This window comes from Bacillus rossius, chromosome 7 (genome assembly GCF_032445375.1).
Source record: "Bacillus rossius redtenbacheri isolate Brsri chromosome 7, Brsri_v3, whole genome shotgun sequence".
NCBI lineage: Eukaryota > Metazoa > Arthropoda > Insecta > Phasmatodea > Bacillidae > Bacillus > Bacillus rossius.
This window is the reverse complement of record NC_086335.1, coordinates 71272474-71290319: the sequence shown is the minus strand read 5'-3', so window position 1 is coordinate 71290319 and position 17846 is coordinate 71272474. Positions and strand designations below refer to the sequence as shown.

At 39.3% G+C, this 17846-nt stretch overlaps 2 protein-coding genes across 6 annotated transcripts in view; both read right to left on the bottom strand.

Annotated features, from left to right (window-relative positions):
• LOC134534351 (nucleoprotein TPR-like) overlaps nt 1–3951 on the bottom strand; it is a 50463-nt gene extending 46512 nt beyond the window's left edge. For 3 of the 4 annotated variants that reach the window (XM_063372767.1, XM_063372768.1, XM_063372766.1), the window contains exon 1: nt 3544–3950. In XM_063372767.1, the coding sequence (XP_063228837.1) occupies nt 3544–3703 (160 nt within the window). In that variant the 5' untranslated portion in view covers nt 3704–3950. Of the gene's footprint in view, nt 1–3543 lie in introns of all 4 variants that reach the window. The other variant, XM_063372765.1, reaches the window with a different exon arrangement.
• Nucleotides 3952–6679: 2728 nt separating this feature from the next.
• On the bottom strand, nt 6680–14100 carry LOC134534348 (cytochrome b-c1 complex subunit 2, mitochondrial). 2 transcript variants are annotated; one of them, XM_063372760.1, is made up of 8 exons: nt 13938–14100; nt 12279–12430; nt 11694–11885; nt 10594–10810; nt 9685–9896; nt 8460–8679; nt 8155–8376; nt 6680–6855 (listed from the first exon to the last, which is right to left on the bottom strand). In XM_063372760.1, exons 1-8 carry the CDS (start codon nt 13980–13982, stop codon nt 6772–6774), a joined length of 1344 nt encoding a protein of 447 aa, XP_063228830.1. In that variant the 5' UTR covers nt 13983–14100; the 3' UTR covers nt 6680–6771. The 2 variants fall into 2 exon arrangements, with proteins under 2 accessions (XP_063228830.1, XP_063228829.1); XM_063372759.1 differs by having other exon boundaries at nt 6680–8376; nt 13938–14083.
• Between the last annotated feature and the right edge of the window lie 3746 nt (nt 14101–17846).

The following is a 17846-nucleotide window of genomic DNA, read 5'->3' as shown; positions in this document are numbered from 1 at the left end:
TGTCTATAAATAGTGTTTAATAAAAAAAAACCATTAAGGTAAGAGCACCAGTAGTTGACAGTGCTTTAGTAGTTGACACTTTCATTTTTAATTCTTAATAATAAGTCAAATATATTTTTTAGCAAGTTTCTAGCGATGTCAAAATATTGCTAAGGCTATCTGGTATGAAAGTTGGTATCAGTACTTTTACAACCTTGCCGCCATTTTGAGTATAAGTTGTTGCCATGAAGTCATGTGTGTATTTTGACGAAATCTTGTTATTTCCTTAACAAATTAGTTAAGCAGGTAATGGTACATGAAATGATGTATGATGTTTTGATATTAATGTTACCCATGTTTCATAATTGCATTATGTTTTATATGAAATTCTACATATCTTAGCATACTGCATAAGTGATTTTAGTTTATGTTATATAAACTAATGGGGGTGTCAAGTACTAATACAAAAATTTTGCAAATTTTTAGTAGTTGACAAACCATGTCAAATACTAGTGCAACTATATGATGTTGTATTAATAGATACACTAATATTCTGTATACAATTTGTAAGTAGTGTTTCTCATTAAAATGGTCAAAATGGCTCTATTTAATCTGTAACTAGTATTTGACACCCCTTGTCAACCACTAACACATTACATGTCAACTACTAGAACTGGAATCTTTTTGTGTTTCATTTTTGGATTCAGGATACCACAATGCCTCCTGTGAAAGGAAAAATGCTTAATTACAGTAAGCAACAAATGAATGCTGCAGTGGATGATGACCTTAGGGTAACTGCAGTTGCTACAGCAGCCAAGCGCCACTCTGTACTTCGTGTCACTTTGTTCTACAAAGTGACAGGGAAGACTCCTAGAAAACGCCAGATGGGTCCACAACCAGTGCTTACAAGAGAAGAGGAAGATGTTTTAGTGACATGGATAACTACAGTGGCAAAAGCAGGGTTTCCAATAACGAAAACTGAGCTTTTAGATAGTGTACAGCACATAATTAAGGAACTTAACCATAAAAACCCATTTGTAGGCAATCGGTCAAGACGAACAGTAGAATGGCTCAAAATCTTACTTCCAGTAGGGCATCAGTTCGCAAGGAATCTCTTTCAAGATGGTTTGAAGAAATAAGTAACTATTTGAAAGAACACAAATACTTACGAGAGTATTCTCGAACAACCTGAAAGAGCGTTTAATTTGGACGAGAGCGCTTTCTTTCTCAATCCAAAAGGAATTAAGGTGCTTTGTGTGAAAGGAGAGAAAATGTATACCAACAAGTGAATTCTGATGAAAAACAATGTTTAACTGTGTTGGTTACTGGAGATGCAAATGGAGATTTGGCGCCTACACTGGTGGTTTTCAAGTATTAAAGAGTGCCTCATGAATTAGCTGACAGTGTTCCAAAACACTGGGGAATTGGAAAATCTGAGACTGGTTGGATGACTGTTCCTATTTTCTTTGAATTCATCATAATCATTTTCCATCCCTTTCTCGTGCAAAAAATATCTTCCTGTTATCGTTTTCGTTGATGGGCATGCATCACACCTAACCTTACACACAAGCAAGTTTTACGAAGAACATGGGATTATACTTATAGCATTACTTCCCAATTAGACTCACCTGATACAGCCTATGGACATTGCTGTGTTCCATATGCTGAAAGAAGCATGGAAGAAAAAAAGTGCATCAATGGAGAATGCAACACTTAGCTGATCCAACATTGAAGAAAATCCATTTCGCACCTTTGCTGAAAGAAACTTTAAATGCATGCATTACACCTTCTATTCTCAAAAATGGATTTAGGAAGTGTGGACTTGTACCATGGAATCCTGCAGTTGTAGACATTTACAAAATTCCAACAATGGATTCTTGTCCTGTGGTTACTAACAGAAGTTCCTCAGAACAATTCTTGGAAGAATATATTGGGGAATATAATCTTCAAAGTTTCCGAGATTCGGGTACTGAATTGAAAGGGGATTCCCAAGATCAATCATTTTCATTGTGGAAAAACGTTAATGAAGATTGCTTCCTTCAGTGTCGCTTGCAAGACGATCTTCAAGCAAATGAAAGTTGCATGGATCAAATACAGCAAATTGTAGAAAACCACACTGAATAAAATGAAGAACCATTAGCAATAAATTTAATTAATGCTGTGACACAAAATAATTCAGATCAAGTAAACCTTGAATCCTAAGTAAGTCTGTGCAATGTTCATGAAGGAAGTGGAGAAAGACAAACACTGCAAATCCAGAACTCAGCACCTGATATCGAAATATAAAATCGTCTTGAATTTCAAGATGTTAAAACAAATGAAAGTAAATGTATCACATCAACAATCAAAGATATTCCATCTCCTTTCAAAAAGGCTTTATTCTGGCCAGAATACAAACAAAATCCTGGAAAACGAAGAACAAGAGAATAAATACCAAGTGTAGTGACAGCTAAGCAATGGCAGTTGTATCATGAAAAAAAAAAAACAGCAGCAATGGTAAAAGGAAAAAACAGAAACAAGAAAGAGCTAATGCACGCAAGGCAAAACAAGAAGAGTGTGAAAGTGCTAACAAACTGAAGCTACTTGATAACAAGAAGACAATGAGAAGAAAATACAAAAAAACATCACTTCATGTGTCTGATACTGAAGAAGATGAAGAGTGGGTAGAACAGGGAAGCAGTATGGATGATGTCAGTTTCGACCACAGTGACTTGGATATGGTTGATGAAAATGGACTTGCGCAAAGTATTTTAAGTGAGCTAGTAAAAACCAATGATATTACACCTACTAAATTTTCTCACAGGAAAGGTGATTTTGTGCTTGTTTCTTTCCCTGGAAAGAAAAAGTGTTTTAAATATGTCTGTATTGTTCAGAAAGTGTATGATGTTGGAGAAGTTGAAGTAATGGCACTACAATTATGCAATAGCCTGAAAACCGATTTTGCCAGAGATACAAAAGATGTAAGTGTTGTTGAGCCAAAACAGATCATTGCAGTTTTATCTGTACCACGGTATCTTGGGTCTGATGACCTAGTAAAATATGAATTTCACTGTTCTGTGGCATGCGATGTGTAAACCATATATGAAATGTAACTTACATTTAGTCATTTCTGTCTGTAACATGACTTTAAATACATAACGCATAGAGTTTGTAAAGGATGTCAACTACTAGTGCAACTATATGTCAACTACTAAAATTCAGCAGTCTCGCTATTGTCAACTACTGATGCATTTACATGCATCAACATAATATCATTAAAAAAATATAAAATAGTATACAATGTCTGATTCAACCATATACATACTTTTGTCAAATATCAACAAATATGACTCATACCAGGCATTTGTTTAGTAAAGTTTTTATTTTTTACGAATGGGTTTTTTCAGAATTTTGCTCCTTAAAGTGTCAACTACTGGTGCTCTTACCTTAAGTTTTTTTTTTTCTCGGAAAAGCCGCTAAACTTGAAATTTACCAGAATATTTTTTTCCTTTAAAATATTATAAGCACAACGCTTTCTTACTCTTAAAAGTTATTAATTACAGGCAGTAAACAGTGTCAACTTACCATACTGTTCTTCCTTGGAACGCCATGTATCACGTAAGGCGCAATTGGTCTCAACAATTGTTTTCATGTATCGTTCAATTTTTGTAAATATGTCCTGGGGGATTTGATTACCCTCATCGATACTAATAGCGTCGGGCACAAGATTACCCGCAAAAGCCATTTCACCGGTAAAACAAACCACATTAACACAACACAATCTACAATGGAACTACTAATTCCAGTGTAACCCTACAACTCAAAAACATCCTACAAAACATTAAACGACGTTTTTAACGTAATTGTGACAACATTTTCCCTAAAACATCAAATATTTCAATTCACGACATGCCTACTCGCCACCAGTCTCAGCAGAATAATACACCGATAATACACAAGCAAAAGCAACGCAGAACGCAACAACCCTATAACATGGTGAACGCTGGCGACACCCGACTGCAACGATCCTAGCGGCTCAGCCTGCGAAATTCAAATTCCATGGTATTACAATGGGCGAGTTCGGCACAGATTCTCTCTCGTCGTTGTAGAGTAACGAATTTATAATCCATATATTTTAATGAAAACAGTGTATTCATAATCGAAAAAAGTTTTCGTACTAGAGAAAAATATATTCACTTTACTATCATTAAAAAAGACCTAATTTTAAGCAAGAGACAGATCATAACTTTTTAACAATTAAACAGAAATAACTTTGAACCTGAATTTTTTTTTGTAAATTGATTATTTCGTACATAATTTCGTGAAGTATGATAAAATTTATAAAATTTTAATTTCCTAATAGAGGTGCTCAAATATACGTGTGTGTCTGCGTCGGTGTCTGCACGCGCGAGTGCATTTTTTTTAAATTCCAAAAATGGTTTTATTTAGTACTAATGTCCCGAAAAACACCATTAATGTCGCTAACTTAAACCATTGAATGCTTAAACTAATGTTAATTCTCAAGCCTGTCAGGAGCATGACCGCACTTCCGCTCCTTGCTTCTGTTATCGCAAACGAGGCGGCTCGGATTGCTGAAATTCTAGACGTCTAGCTGTATACTGACTGTCACAAAAATATTGACCGTTGATCGTTGCAAATGTTCCATGCAGTGTTACATTACTGCCTCCTGGCGCTTATAGCATCGTTATCCCGAAGTTTCACAAACAGCATATTATGGTGGGACAAAAAAAAAACACATTTGTAGTGTATGTGGGTGTAAGAGAATTTAGAAACAAGTTATTGAATTATGTGTTTTCATGAATGCAACTGGAAAAACTAAGAATTTTATTCATTTTTAATGACATGCTTGTGTTAAGTTATTGACGTGACGTCTAATAAATCGATGAACGCCGGCTGCACGCACGAAAAAGTGTCCCGTTACGCACATTGTTCCGTTACGCTTATTGTACGCTTGCGCCGCATCTATCTCTCTTCCACTCGACTGTTTATAAAGTGAAGTGAAAAGTTAATGTGGTTTTCATTGCTTATTACAACAATTTCGGCAATAAAGGTTAATTATTCTAGCATTTTAAAAATCTGATTACTAGTATAATTTCAAGTATTTATTCTTTTATTACTAAAATACTTCATAAAGTATGTAATCATTTCATCAATGTTTTGTTATGACGTCACGTTAAACTATCGTCCGTAAATCGACTTTACAAATTTTTTTCTTCTCGATATTAAAGTATTAGTACCTAATATTTACTGTGATGGTCATCAATTTAAAAATATGGAAATTATTTGTGCTCAGAGAAAAATTATTTCATAATTTTAATGCCCAAGATTAATTTTACAATTCTATAAATAAGCAAAATGTCTAATGTCATATTTCAGAAAATTTTAAAAATATATGTCCTGGATTTTTTTAAATATTCTTTGCACATTAATATTGATACACGGAAACTTGACAGTGCCCTACTTCAGTGCAATACAATATTAACTTATTGTGTGCCGTGCTTTGTACTGAGAAAGTACTCGAGTATTCCTGGACAAGCAGCGCTAGACATGTCGCTGCTCCATAGATGTTTACTTGCCCGCACCAAGTCTCCATCTTTTGAGCGATGCTGTTACTCTTAGCAACACGCCAACTCCCAACAGCCCTTATGTTGCTCAAGAAGACACATGACGTGACGTGAGTTTTCACTGTCTTGGGTTGTGGCTTGGCCTGGCGACTTATAGTTGCAGTCTCGCGACCACTGCACGTGACGCGACTGTCGTCGCAACAGTAAATATTCCCATCCATTCATTGTAACACTTGCTAGCAACTCGCACTATGTGGTGGGAAATTGGTATCAGGTAGTTGCAAATACCTGAAGAGTTCTGGGAAAAATCCCGCATACATTAAAATTTATCTTTGAACCTAAAAAAATACCTAATAAAGTATACAGATTGCTTAATTTATAGTAGTTCGAGGCTCTGCATTCTTTATTCAGTTGCATCCAGTAAACTGGACTTATATCTGCACTTTGGAAATCTATATATTCAGTACCAGGTCACCGAGCAACTTACACGTAACATAACTAAGGATGTATATCCAATTCCAGGTCTTTATTTTATATTTATGTTCCACACTATTTGAGTATCTGAACTTTCACAAAATAAAAAATATATATACACAGCATACTTGTTGCATAATTAGCTGGCAAAGTTTCAATTTTAACGTTTTTTACAGTATGGATAAAGAGAATGAAATGGAATATACAACTGGAACATTTTAAGTCAATTTTACTGGCTGCTATGTAAAATAGTTTAAATTATTTGAGAAAAAATTTTAATTTTACCTGAACTTTTAAAATCATAACCTTTTTGATTCTAAAGGGCTAAAAAAAAAAATTAAATAATTTATTGTAAAAGAATTTCAAACGTTATCCTACAGAAGCCACCAGCACTGCCTTTAAAGCAAAAATGTTCTCATTTATTCCATTTGGTTTTCCTTATTCTTACTGTACAAAAATGTTAAAAATTCAATTTTGCCAGCCAATTAAGGTGAAATCATGTACTATACGTAAGTATATGTATATATAAATATTTTTTCATTTTTTAAGTTTGGCCACTCGAAAAGTCTCGAAGTTTAACACTGGACAGAGAAGAGAAAACACTGAGCAGCCGGTAAGGAACGAGGAACTAAAACGATTTATCAGCCTGATGTGTAACATAATGGTGCTGGAAAGACTTTTATTGGTATGTTAAAAACAGTCATAAATACATATAATATGTACACTGGCGACGACGACTAGCACGTAGCGATGCTTAGAGCTGGTCAAGGTACGGCACGGTGTGCAGTTGTCCGAACGCAGCGAGAGACAGCTTTCCCTGGGACACCTTCTTGGCCGCCTGCAACACAAGTACAACGCTTGCCCTCAAGTGATGGTTGCAAGTCTAAAACTACTGTTAGTACATCACATGTGGTAGTAATTGTTTTTTTATGAATGAGCTAACAGTAACCCTCATGGCTAGAGCCTAGATTTTATGGTGTTACAAAAAATCAAATTATGAATGTCAAAAATTGAGTATTTTGTCTTTATCATCATTAAAAATTAAAATCACATGCAATAAAAAGTACACTTCAAGCGCAATAAATGTTATCAACAGCTTTAACAATTCATGTTAATACCCTTAAAGTCAGTAAATAAAACCACAGTACAACAATTAACAAGTCAAACAAAAAAATTGCAACAATAACATTCAATATTCTAAACCTAAAATCATTTAACTTGTATACATTTCTTTGTGATGTTTCCCTGTAGTACTTAATCATTAATGTAGCTATAGACTGCTATGCTTTACATTGTAAAAACTATACACAGACTACATTTTCTTTTTAGCACATAATAATTAGGTTTTTATATAAGCCCTAAACTAAATATTAATTTTATTAAAACTATATTGTAATAGACAAAATTATTTGCTTTTTAATGTCAATTTTAGTATTTTGGCTTGTACTATTTTAGTGATTCCTTTTATATGAAGTACATGTATTTAGCTGGTATTTTATATAGCTTCAGATCTCAGATGGACCTATTATTATGTCATCTCATTACCACTTTGTAATGTATGTAATTATTTCACGTTCTAGTTGATTTTGAAATTAAAAATAAATAGTAATTCTACTTGAATTCAGCTAACCTCATTTTCTCATTTTACACCTTCGTCAACTTTGTTTATAGTTTGCAAACTTTTTAAATTTTAGGATATCCCATTTGTGGGAAAGCATAGCTTGGATTACGGGTTGGTTTACAACACTTCAATAAAGTTCAACCAGGTGTTGAAGCAAGTAGATGCAACCCAGCGGCGTGTCAAGAGTTGTTACTCACTCGGGAAGCGAGTAGTCTCCACAATGCACACTCAACAAGACGTAGACGTCAGAGTGGTAAGCTAGTATACCTCAGAGTATGCCAATACAAACACTACTGTACGTGGTTGTCCTTTTACATGTGTACGAAGCAAGGTGGCGTAGTGCCAAGACACCGACTGCCATTCTTAAAGACACTGATTCCATTTTGGTCTGGTCACCTAGATTTCAGAATCTCACGGCTTCCCGAAATTCACGCGAGGCAAATGCTGGGACAGTTCCCTACCAAGTCGCGAGAAGGAAATGGACGGGATGACGAGGGTGGAAGGGGAGAAGCTCACGGCGGCGACGTCGGCCGAGGACACGGCGTCCACGGCGGCGGCCAGCTGGGCGGGGCCAGACACGGCCCCCAGCAGCAGCGCCTGGGACACCAGGTCCTCCAGCAGACCGTGGCCGCTCTCCAGCGCGTACAGCAGCTCTGCCTTCAGCTGCGCCTTGCCCCGAGCGACGTCAGCGTCCGCCGCCTGGCCGGCGCGCAGCTGCTTCAGCGCCGCCTCCACCACCTGCGCAGTCACCGCACGGCCTCGCACCAGCACCGGGGTGCAACGCGAGCGGCTACGTGGTGGTGACGAGCGGGCGTGCGCACCTTCCCGGCGACCTCGGCCGGCGCGGAGGCCACGAACCCGAACAGCCCCGCGTCGCTGTAGCTCACGTTGAGGGCGGAGACGGCGAACGACTCGGACCCCGAAGCCCCGGCCGCTGCCTTGTACAGCGGCGACACGCTGGACCCCCACTTGGTGGCGGGGCCGGCTCCCAGGGCGTAGCGCAGCACCGCGAAGGCCAGCGCCTCCTTCTGGTTGGCCAGGCTGGAACACCCGCGTCACTCTGCCTTCAGTGTTCTGCTCCGTCGTGTAGAAGTGCAATACCGCTCATGTTGCTGGGTGCATTTACGTGAAAACAAGAATGTGTAGATGAATAACTTCACCTATAATATAAACTATGGCCTTAGATTAGGATCATTTATTCTTCAAGTGTGTGTGTGTGTGTGTGTGTGTGTGTATACATACATACATATATATATATATAACCTAAAAATAAAGTGAAGACTTGTTTTAGTCAATATTGATATCATGAACAAAACAATAAAAATAGCGATAACTAAATGCAATCTCATACATAAATTCTTGTGTTGACTTTCATTATTTAATAGTAACAAATCTGTCCCTTTGTGTCAAGATATTCTTCTTTCATATGGCCTATGTTTGTAATTTGTGATACAAATGTTTAGATTTTTGCAAAATTATAACTCAGTCAGAGCTTCCTCATGTGAGCTCACAGCTGCAACCTCAATGTAAAGGAATTAAACATACAATATGATTTGTTTCTGCTTTTGTAAATTTTGTGCAGGCTAGTATTTTAATTATTTTCTCCAAAGAAACAATCACATTAAACAAACAAAAAAAATGTCACCTTGCTATGTCGTAACTGCCACTAAGCATGTTCCTGTACACATCACAATTAATGTACAGTATCTTGAGGGACTTTGGAAAGGTGGGTTCTAACAACAAATGGCCTAACAAATTATTTAGAAATTCACAATGTAAGGATATATCACCATGTTGCTAAACAACAAGATATCTCACATGCAAAAACAGTAACAAATATTAATGTTATTTAAAGTATCAGACTGTCTAAATATATGATAGCTTGCACACAATAAATTTCTACCAAAGTGCAGATCCTGTCTGTCAGCTGGAAGGACTGCCTGCTCTGTCGAACTGGACAACACTGTACTGGAGCCCTGGGACCACGGCCACCCCAGGAGTCAGGAGGGCGGGGGAGGGAGCGAGCGAAGGAGGCGGAGCACGAACCTGGCACCCTCTGCGGCCACAGCGACATGCGCCATGTCCGACAGCTTCTCCTTGCGGATCTCGCCCCCGAAGTAGCGGGTCGGGCTGGCGGGGCCCGCCCCGTCGTCCAGCCCCAGGTTCTGGGCGAAGGCCACCAGCTGCCCGTGGGGGAGCCCCACAGCCGCCACAGCGGTGCGCCCCGCCGTCAGCAGGCTTCTCGTGTAGTGCTGCAGCTGTGCGCACACAACACGTTTGTGCTTCCCTCACTGCGATGTTACGTCAACATTACAACAAACAATTTAAGGGGATCCTAATGATTTAATTTTTTTTGGATGATAAACAACCACAAAACCATATTTGTACTAGTAATTACCCTGCTAATAGTATTACAGCTTAACCATTATAAATATTATTATGTAACGTAATTCAATTAACATACATATCTACAGACATTCCTCATTATCATACTTTAGTTTTCATGGATACCATTTTAAGATAAATCCTTTCAAACTGTGTTTTTCCTTCATTAAGTACAAGGATGCCATTAAATTGTGGAGACAGTAGAATAAATATACATATATAATCTTGTGAGTTACATTTTTAATGTTTCTAAAAACTAAAAAATTCTTTCAATCTGTAATACACGTCTCTTCTAAGATTGAAAACTACTGCACCACAGTAATTTCCATAAAATAATCTTGTGCTATCTTTGCATCTAATACTGTTCAAAAGTGGAAAATCAAAACTTGATACCATCTTAAAATTTAAGGTTACTTCAAAAGCTGGTAGAAAACCACAAGGTGATACAAAAACAGTAAGGAGTTTATTTACTAAATATTAAAATAACTTATGATTAGGTGAAAGAGTCAGGCCTTTAGCAATAGCAGGCACTGCTAGTATCAGTGGTGCCTACGAGGAGAGGGTACTCACGGTCTCGGAGCTGTGCTTGCCGACCAGAGGCTTCGGACAGAAGAGGGTGTTGCCCAGGCCGGTGCGGAAGGCGGCCTTGTGCAGCAGATCCAGGGTCCTGGCCTCAACGGGGATGGTAGCCAGCTCGTAGCGCAGACGCGGCAGGCTATCCGACAGCTCCCACGGCTTGAACACCTGCTTGGTGGCGGCGTCTGCGAGGTACTGGAGCGCCACTTCCCTGCCACATGCAACCACTGCCGACTGAGTAGCCATGTTGACATCTCTACTGGTTAGCTTCCCCCCCCCCCCCCCCCCCCAATTTAGACATATTGAACAAGGGTTTCCTACAAATCTCTCCGTGCAAATTCTGAAAATTTTCCATTACAATAATAATGGACAATTTCCCCCCCAGATTCATCAGTTTTTCCCCAATTCTTTGTGACATAATATAAATTCCCAGAATATTCACTGAAAAATCCAGGAATTATAAATCACCTGGCAATAACAAGTTTTTCCTGATAGTGAACATCTCGTAGGATAAAAATCATAAATTATTGTTGGTGCTTGCAGAGAAAAGAATGATTAATTTACTTTTCTCTTGTAAGGAGGATGAGCCTTAATTGCTACGAGGTTCTCAACGAGGTGTCTGTGATGCTAGGTGTGCACGTTGGATACCTCGCAGCAGGACAGCGATGACTTCCCTCGACACAGGAGTGCGTGCGCATGTACGTGCATGCACACTTGAGTCACAGTGCTGAGGGTCGGATGGAAAATCCTTCGTGATTGAGCCTGGTATTAGTATTGCATCTTTTGTTTAACCATAGGTTTCAGGTTTGATTCTCTATTGGTCAGGCAATTTTACTTCCAGCCCAGTACTACTAGTAGCCGTGCCGCGTCCACACCTTCTTACAGCATGTGGTAATGACAAACCACAGTACAATCACCTCTCACAAGGGCACCGCACTAGATATTTAACCTTCTTCCCTGTGCATGGTGCTCCATGTTGTGCCCTATCAGTCTATCACCAATATTATATTCATCACACTACTTAAGCTCACTCGGCTCACCATTCTGCGATACAAACTATTGCAAAGGAACTTAAAACACAGAACTGAACTCACACGTTGTCCCGGGTGCCCTCGACGGTGTACACCACAGTCTCCCGGTCCCCGCTGGTCCCGAGGCTCGCCCCGATCTGCTGCAGGTTGCGGGTCAGGCCAAAGTACGAGGAGTTCCTATTGGTGAGGCCGCCAGCGATGCGAAGCATGTGTGCCGCCCCCAGGTTGTGGACCGTCTCGTAGCGGCAGCCGCCCCTGCGGTACGTCAGCTCAACAGTCTTGCATGCATCCCTGACTCAAACTACACAGCATTCGATTATTGATTCTGAACTGCAGCTTTATTTAACAGTGGATCTTTTATTTATGCATGAATAACAAAAAATACAAACAAGCTTTAGTCAGTAGTTACAAAGGTACAGAAGGATTCAAAGCAATAAACAAATGCAAAAATTGAGTCTTAAAAGTCTTGTCAGTTCCAAAGAGTACTCAGAGACAATGAGGGAGGATGAAATGGGAATACAGCATTGACAGAATAAACTAGTAAGGGAAATGGGAGAGCCCTCCATCACATTCGCAACTATGAGAAGCCTCGGTGGGAGGCGGCCGTACTGTGGAGGATCAGGACGGTGCGAACGCCCGGCGACCTACTTGAAGGCGACGGAGACTCGCGCGACGGGGGAGTTGTTGTCGACGGATGCGACGACCAGCTTGCTGGGCAGAACCGTGGTCTCCACCTGGACGTCCCTTCGAGGGGAGACGGGAGCTGCGGCCGTGGCGGCCTGTGCTGCATAGCTGCGTCTCTGCAACGTCACAGTAACACCCAGCAAAGTTTTGTTTTAAAATAACGTTATGTAAAACAGTTACATACAGATACCTCATAGTAGTGTATTCCGGGAAATAAGGCTAATAATAACCGAAGTGAAAGGTTAGTTTGGTTAACCATACAGGTAAACATACACAATGAATGTCGGCAACTGCGTGAATACATAGGTATTGTAATGTAAGGCGTAAACTGTTCACAAACCAGTAGGAATTAAGAAAGCTTCTTTGCAGTGTTAATTCATGAACTCTAGTATATGGAAAACATATATTCCTATTAATCGCGGGTAAATAATGAATGGTGTCGGCAGCGTACAAACACAGGGATTGTAATACAAGATATAAATTTTTTATTTTTATTTTTACAAACTAGTAGGATTTACGAAACCATTCCTTGGAAGTAAAATTTAGGGACAAGTGTAGTGTTTGAACAACCTGTTTTCAAATTTTTTTCTTCTTTCTATTCTAAAAGGCCACGACGTCCGGTAATTACTGATCGGCCATTCCATGACAAAAAAGACCAAATTGTGTACAACTAAAACATAACATAAAATGTTTTTATAAGACTATAACTACCCAACATATCCTTAATTAACCAGAAATGCATAGATTTTTCGATTATTTTTAATTTTTCATACATAACTTTTCATTTTAAAATGGGTACCTAATAATTACCATGTATTATGATATAAACAAGTCTAGTTAGCGCTCCTTTAACATGGCTATATATGTTTTTCTTTAACAGCTGTGTTTTGGAGGGAAAAGACCAGTTCATTTGGCTTCCATCTGTATAGTTTTTGTGGTTTAAAGTTATTTTTCAAAGGTTTCAGTTAGTGTTTTTTGAAGACCTATTTGATCAATTGATTACATTAATATATGATATCGAGGTTATATTTTGGCATATGTTACAGATAGGTGAAAAAAAAAAAAGAATTAGGGTAGGTCTCCTAAATTAATACAATTAATTTGATACATAATAATACATAATTATTGAAGCTGACCTAACCCAACCCCAGCTGTTCACACATTTCTACACTATTTTTAATGTAACTAACCTAGCCTACTCAACCATTTACAGAAATTTATAGTAATTTTAATGTAGCAAATCTAACCAACCATTAAAATGGTAAATTACTGGTCAACTACTTCAAATACCGCAATGCTTTAACATATAATGAATAGAATATATCCTAGGAAAAATACATACTTAGATAGGTATATTTTTTTTTGGACACACCCCTCTCCTAGACAACTACCTGATACTGCCTGTTTATTTAGGTAATAAGAGGCAAAAAGGGCTATCAGTGGTAAAAAAAAAAAATTTCTGTAGATGTTTCTACGAACCAAATATAATTTTTTACTGTATTTTTAAATAAAGAAAGGCAAAAGGGGGTTGTTTTTCTATATTCATGCCAACATAATGAGGATAATTAGAAGTTATAATAATTTATGTAACCAATAGTTTTAAAAATATCAAATAATACTTACTGCAATGTCACGCAAAAGCGGCACACTTCTCGCATTACCGGCCATTGTTTAGTGTTAATACAACTGCTCGTCAAATTAATAGAAACCTTTAGTTAGAACTTCACTTTCAGTAGCAGAAGACTTAAAAAGAAAATGTCGATAGATTAGCATAGATTTCAAAGCTAAACAGTAGCAACTTCTATATTAAACGAATTGTTGGGCAATGCGCTACTAGCGCTATAATTGATTAGGGTTTCTATGCATATCTTTTTATATAACATGTATGGATATTTAACAACAAGAAAATTTGATGCCATAGCATTACCGAATGTATTACATTAGCGTTTATTATATTGTAACACCGCACTTTTAGACTCCAAAAGTTTACTGAAGAATGTACAAAAAAAAAAAAAAAAACTAACATTGACACCTCTTGAATAGTATTGCATAATGAATAAAGTTTATGTGGTGATCATTGTCACAAATTGACGATAACTGACGAAATATATCTTCAAATTCTCACTAACTCTGATATCTGGTTTTATTGATGAAAATGTCAATTCTGGTAGCTGAACACTCTAGGGTTTAGCATGATGATCACCAACTATCTATTCGCCGAATAAAATTAAGCATTCTTCTTTGAAAAACTAGTTAAATGTCGCATTTGGCTGTAAAATTCAATAAAATACTTCCATATAGATTGTCATGTCATGCATTTGGCCTCGGCCCCCTTGTGCGAGTGCTACATGCTCCTCCCTGAAACCAACATGGCCGCTTCCCAAAGAAAGCAGTATTCCACAGGCTTCTCAACGCAAGCCTTGTGATATAGGCAACGATTGGTACCACAACCCAATCCTAGATGGCATCAATCATTATTGACATTTATTACAGTGCGTATAGCTTTTATAACTGATGTACGATGTAAGATGCTTGTCAGTGCTATGTGGTTGGAATAAATAAATAGTACACATCGTCAATCTCACCCCCCTCCCGGCACCTACGTCGTTCAGTTCGCTGACGACGCCTGCCTCATCGCCTCTTCCGTCTCTGAGCAGCTGCTCAGGGACCGCCTCAGCCGAGGACTTACCTCCCTAAACACACAATTCCTTGCACACGACATCGGACGGACTAAACCATACCAAAAACAAAGCTATCCTCTTCTCCCGTTACCATCCTCACCAAGACCACCCCCCCCAGAATCGCCCAGCACACCATCCCTTTGTCACCCACAATCCGGTACCTAGGCGTCACACTAGACGCATCCTTCACGTTCCTCCCGCACCTCGACAACATTCGCACCAAAACCAGGGCAGTCATGGGGCAACTCGCCCCAGTTCTCCGGCCTACCTCAGGAACCTCCCTCCAAAATAGAATCACAGTTTACCGCACTCACATCATGTCACACCTCACATACGCCTGTCCCACCTGGTCTCACTCATCCCTCTTCAACCTCCGACCCATCACCAGAACCTATTTCCTTGGCATCCGACTCATCCTTGGACTCCCCCGGGCCACCTCACGTCAACAACTCCTACAGCACACCCAACTCCCCCACATCCATGATACAATCACCAAGACCACCCAGAAATTCCTCCAGAAATGTTCCCACAGCCTCAACCCCCTCATCAGACTCACCGCCGATCCCCCCCCCCCCCCCCCCCTGATTCACCACATCCCAGAAGACCCTTATTCACTACTGACTACCTCGCAGAGGAAGACGCCGCCGATGAAGAAGATGACATCCCAGTGGGTGGGGCCGGCGGCTAACCCAGGGGACCAGCAACTCTACAGATCAGCGCTGCGGGACAAATAATCATGGTACTCCACCACCTCTACCATGACCACCCCACCGATTCATCATACCGAAGCCGTCTGAACAGGCCAGACCCGAGCCAAAAGGGCCTGGCCACACCACCACTCCAACACCATCTTCACCATCACCTTTAAATAACATTTTCACCACCCACCAATCACCAGCCCCTAAGGACTCTTTTGTTGGGAGGGGCCCAGTGCCGTGTAAAATAATGTATTGTAAATATCTTTCTTATTTTGTTCAAATTTTCTCCTCCATGTGATTTATGTTTGTATCTCTCTCATATTAATAAAAAAGTGCATTTTTCGGCGGGGCGGACCCCCTGAGGGGGTCCCCCATTTAAAAAAAAAAAAAAAAAAAAAAATAGTGGTAGAAGTCGTGTCCTGTGATACGTGTTTTCCCGGATTGTCAGTGCAAATAAACACCGATCGAGCTGCGGATGCCTATTAGTGATGGGCAGAACGGTTCTTTTGGATCAGTTCCGTGAAATGATTCGTTCAAAACGATTCGTTCATCTCGGTCAATTCGTTCTTTTCTGTGTATGGGATCTGGCTCTTTTATCAGGTGTCGTAACTCGTTCATCCTTTAGAGTATTAGGTACGTGTTTTTGTATTTGAATTTGAACATTGCTTTCCGTAGCCAGTGAATCACAGTAGCGTATATGAAACAAGATTATTTATATTTTATTAATTTTTAAGTTACAAATATTACTATATAGGCTATTTACACTCTAGTGACAGTAAAGTGTTTACATGTAGACCAACACATTTAGAGAAAAAAAGACAAAAATTTAATACTACTACTCGATTCAGTATGAAGAGAAACAAATGAAGTACATTAATTAACCCAAAAATGGTAAGTGTGAACATTTGTAGTTACTTTCCCTGTTATTTTTAATTCATGCGGTTTTTTTTTTTTTTTTTAGTTTTTTATTTCCAAATTTGTGTATGTGAATGTGAAAAAGCAATTTTAAACCACTACTTAACAGTTGACATTTTCAGGTATAGATACTTTTCATGTTACACTATTTTATTTGATCAGTTATCGTTTGCTCTTGTGAACATGCGCACGCTGTGATTACTAATTCTTCAGACTCCTGACGTCATGAATCATTTCACGAACGAATCAGACCGGGCGCGTGGCCGGTTCTCTCATCTCGTTCTCTCGTTCTCTCGTTCTCGCCACGTTTTCGTTCTTCCGAATCTTTCAAGTTACCGGCTCTCAAAGAGCCGGTTCTTTACATCGCAAACGAATCGCAAGATTTCGTTCTCTCAAAGATTCGTTCTTTTTGAACGAATCGTTCACGAACGACCCATCACTAATGCCGATACGAGTGGCATGCTGCTTTCCGATGGGTAGCACTTCTGCAGGGCATGGCTACTTAAAAATTCTGAATATTTAAAACAATAATACGAGTGCTCTGTTCCCATTCGCCTGTGACTTTATATGTTGGCAGTTCTACCACTATATTTAAGTGCGTAGATATTAAGATACTAAATAAAGTAATATAATATATTAGGCTAAGAGAGAAAAATTAAAAATAATAAAAACAAAAACAAAAAAATTAAATAAAATACCAAAAATATAATAGTTTAATTCATATTAAGTTATTAGCTTTAAAATATCTTAAATAATGTAGCCTACGCACCGCACTAGCAGAGCATACACATATAGTGAAATATGTTCTGTTTGTGTAAGTTTAGTAAGTAAGGTGTTCTAATTTTCTTTTAGTTTAGGTGCTACTGGAGGCGGAGTGGGTGGCCCGGTGTGGCCAGCCACCACCAGGGGCGCTCGCGTCCCTGGTCAGAAGATCCAGAACTGCAGAACAACAATCAATGCGGACATTTAAGTCCAAGCGCCCAAACCCCGCATGGTAGACTTTCTGCTCTGACCAACTCTTCCTGAACCATCCTTCTTTCTCCCGTATTGAACCTGCCTGAAATTAATGCATGAAATTTGGCATCCCGCATGAAAGTGCCCAGGGTTTTCCCTGTGTCTATGCAGGTTTTACCTGGGCCCAACTTATCTAGTAGTTTAGTCTAGAGTTAAGAGTGAGGGGAGTTAGTCATGGCGCCAATCGCTGCCATGGCTGGCCAATCCCCTCCTAGCACACGATG

Bases quoted from the DNA above. Each gene is read 5' to 3' on its own strand.
- LOC134534348 (XM_063372759.1), bottom strand. From the start codon at position 13,982: ATGGCCGGTAATGCGAGAAGTGTGCCGCTTTTGCGTGACATTGCA. The intron at 12,431-13,937 runs GTAAGTATTATT...GTGACGTTGCAG, and splicing joins CGCTTTTGCGTGACATTGCA to AGACGCAGCTATGCAGCACA. The intron at 9,897-10,593 runs GTGAGTACCCTC...GTGTGCGCACAG, and splicing joins GCAAGCACAGCTCCGAGACC to CTGCAGCACTACACGAGAAG.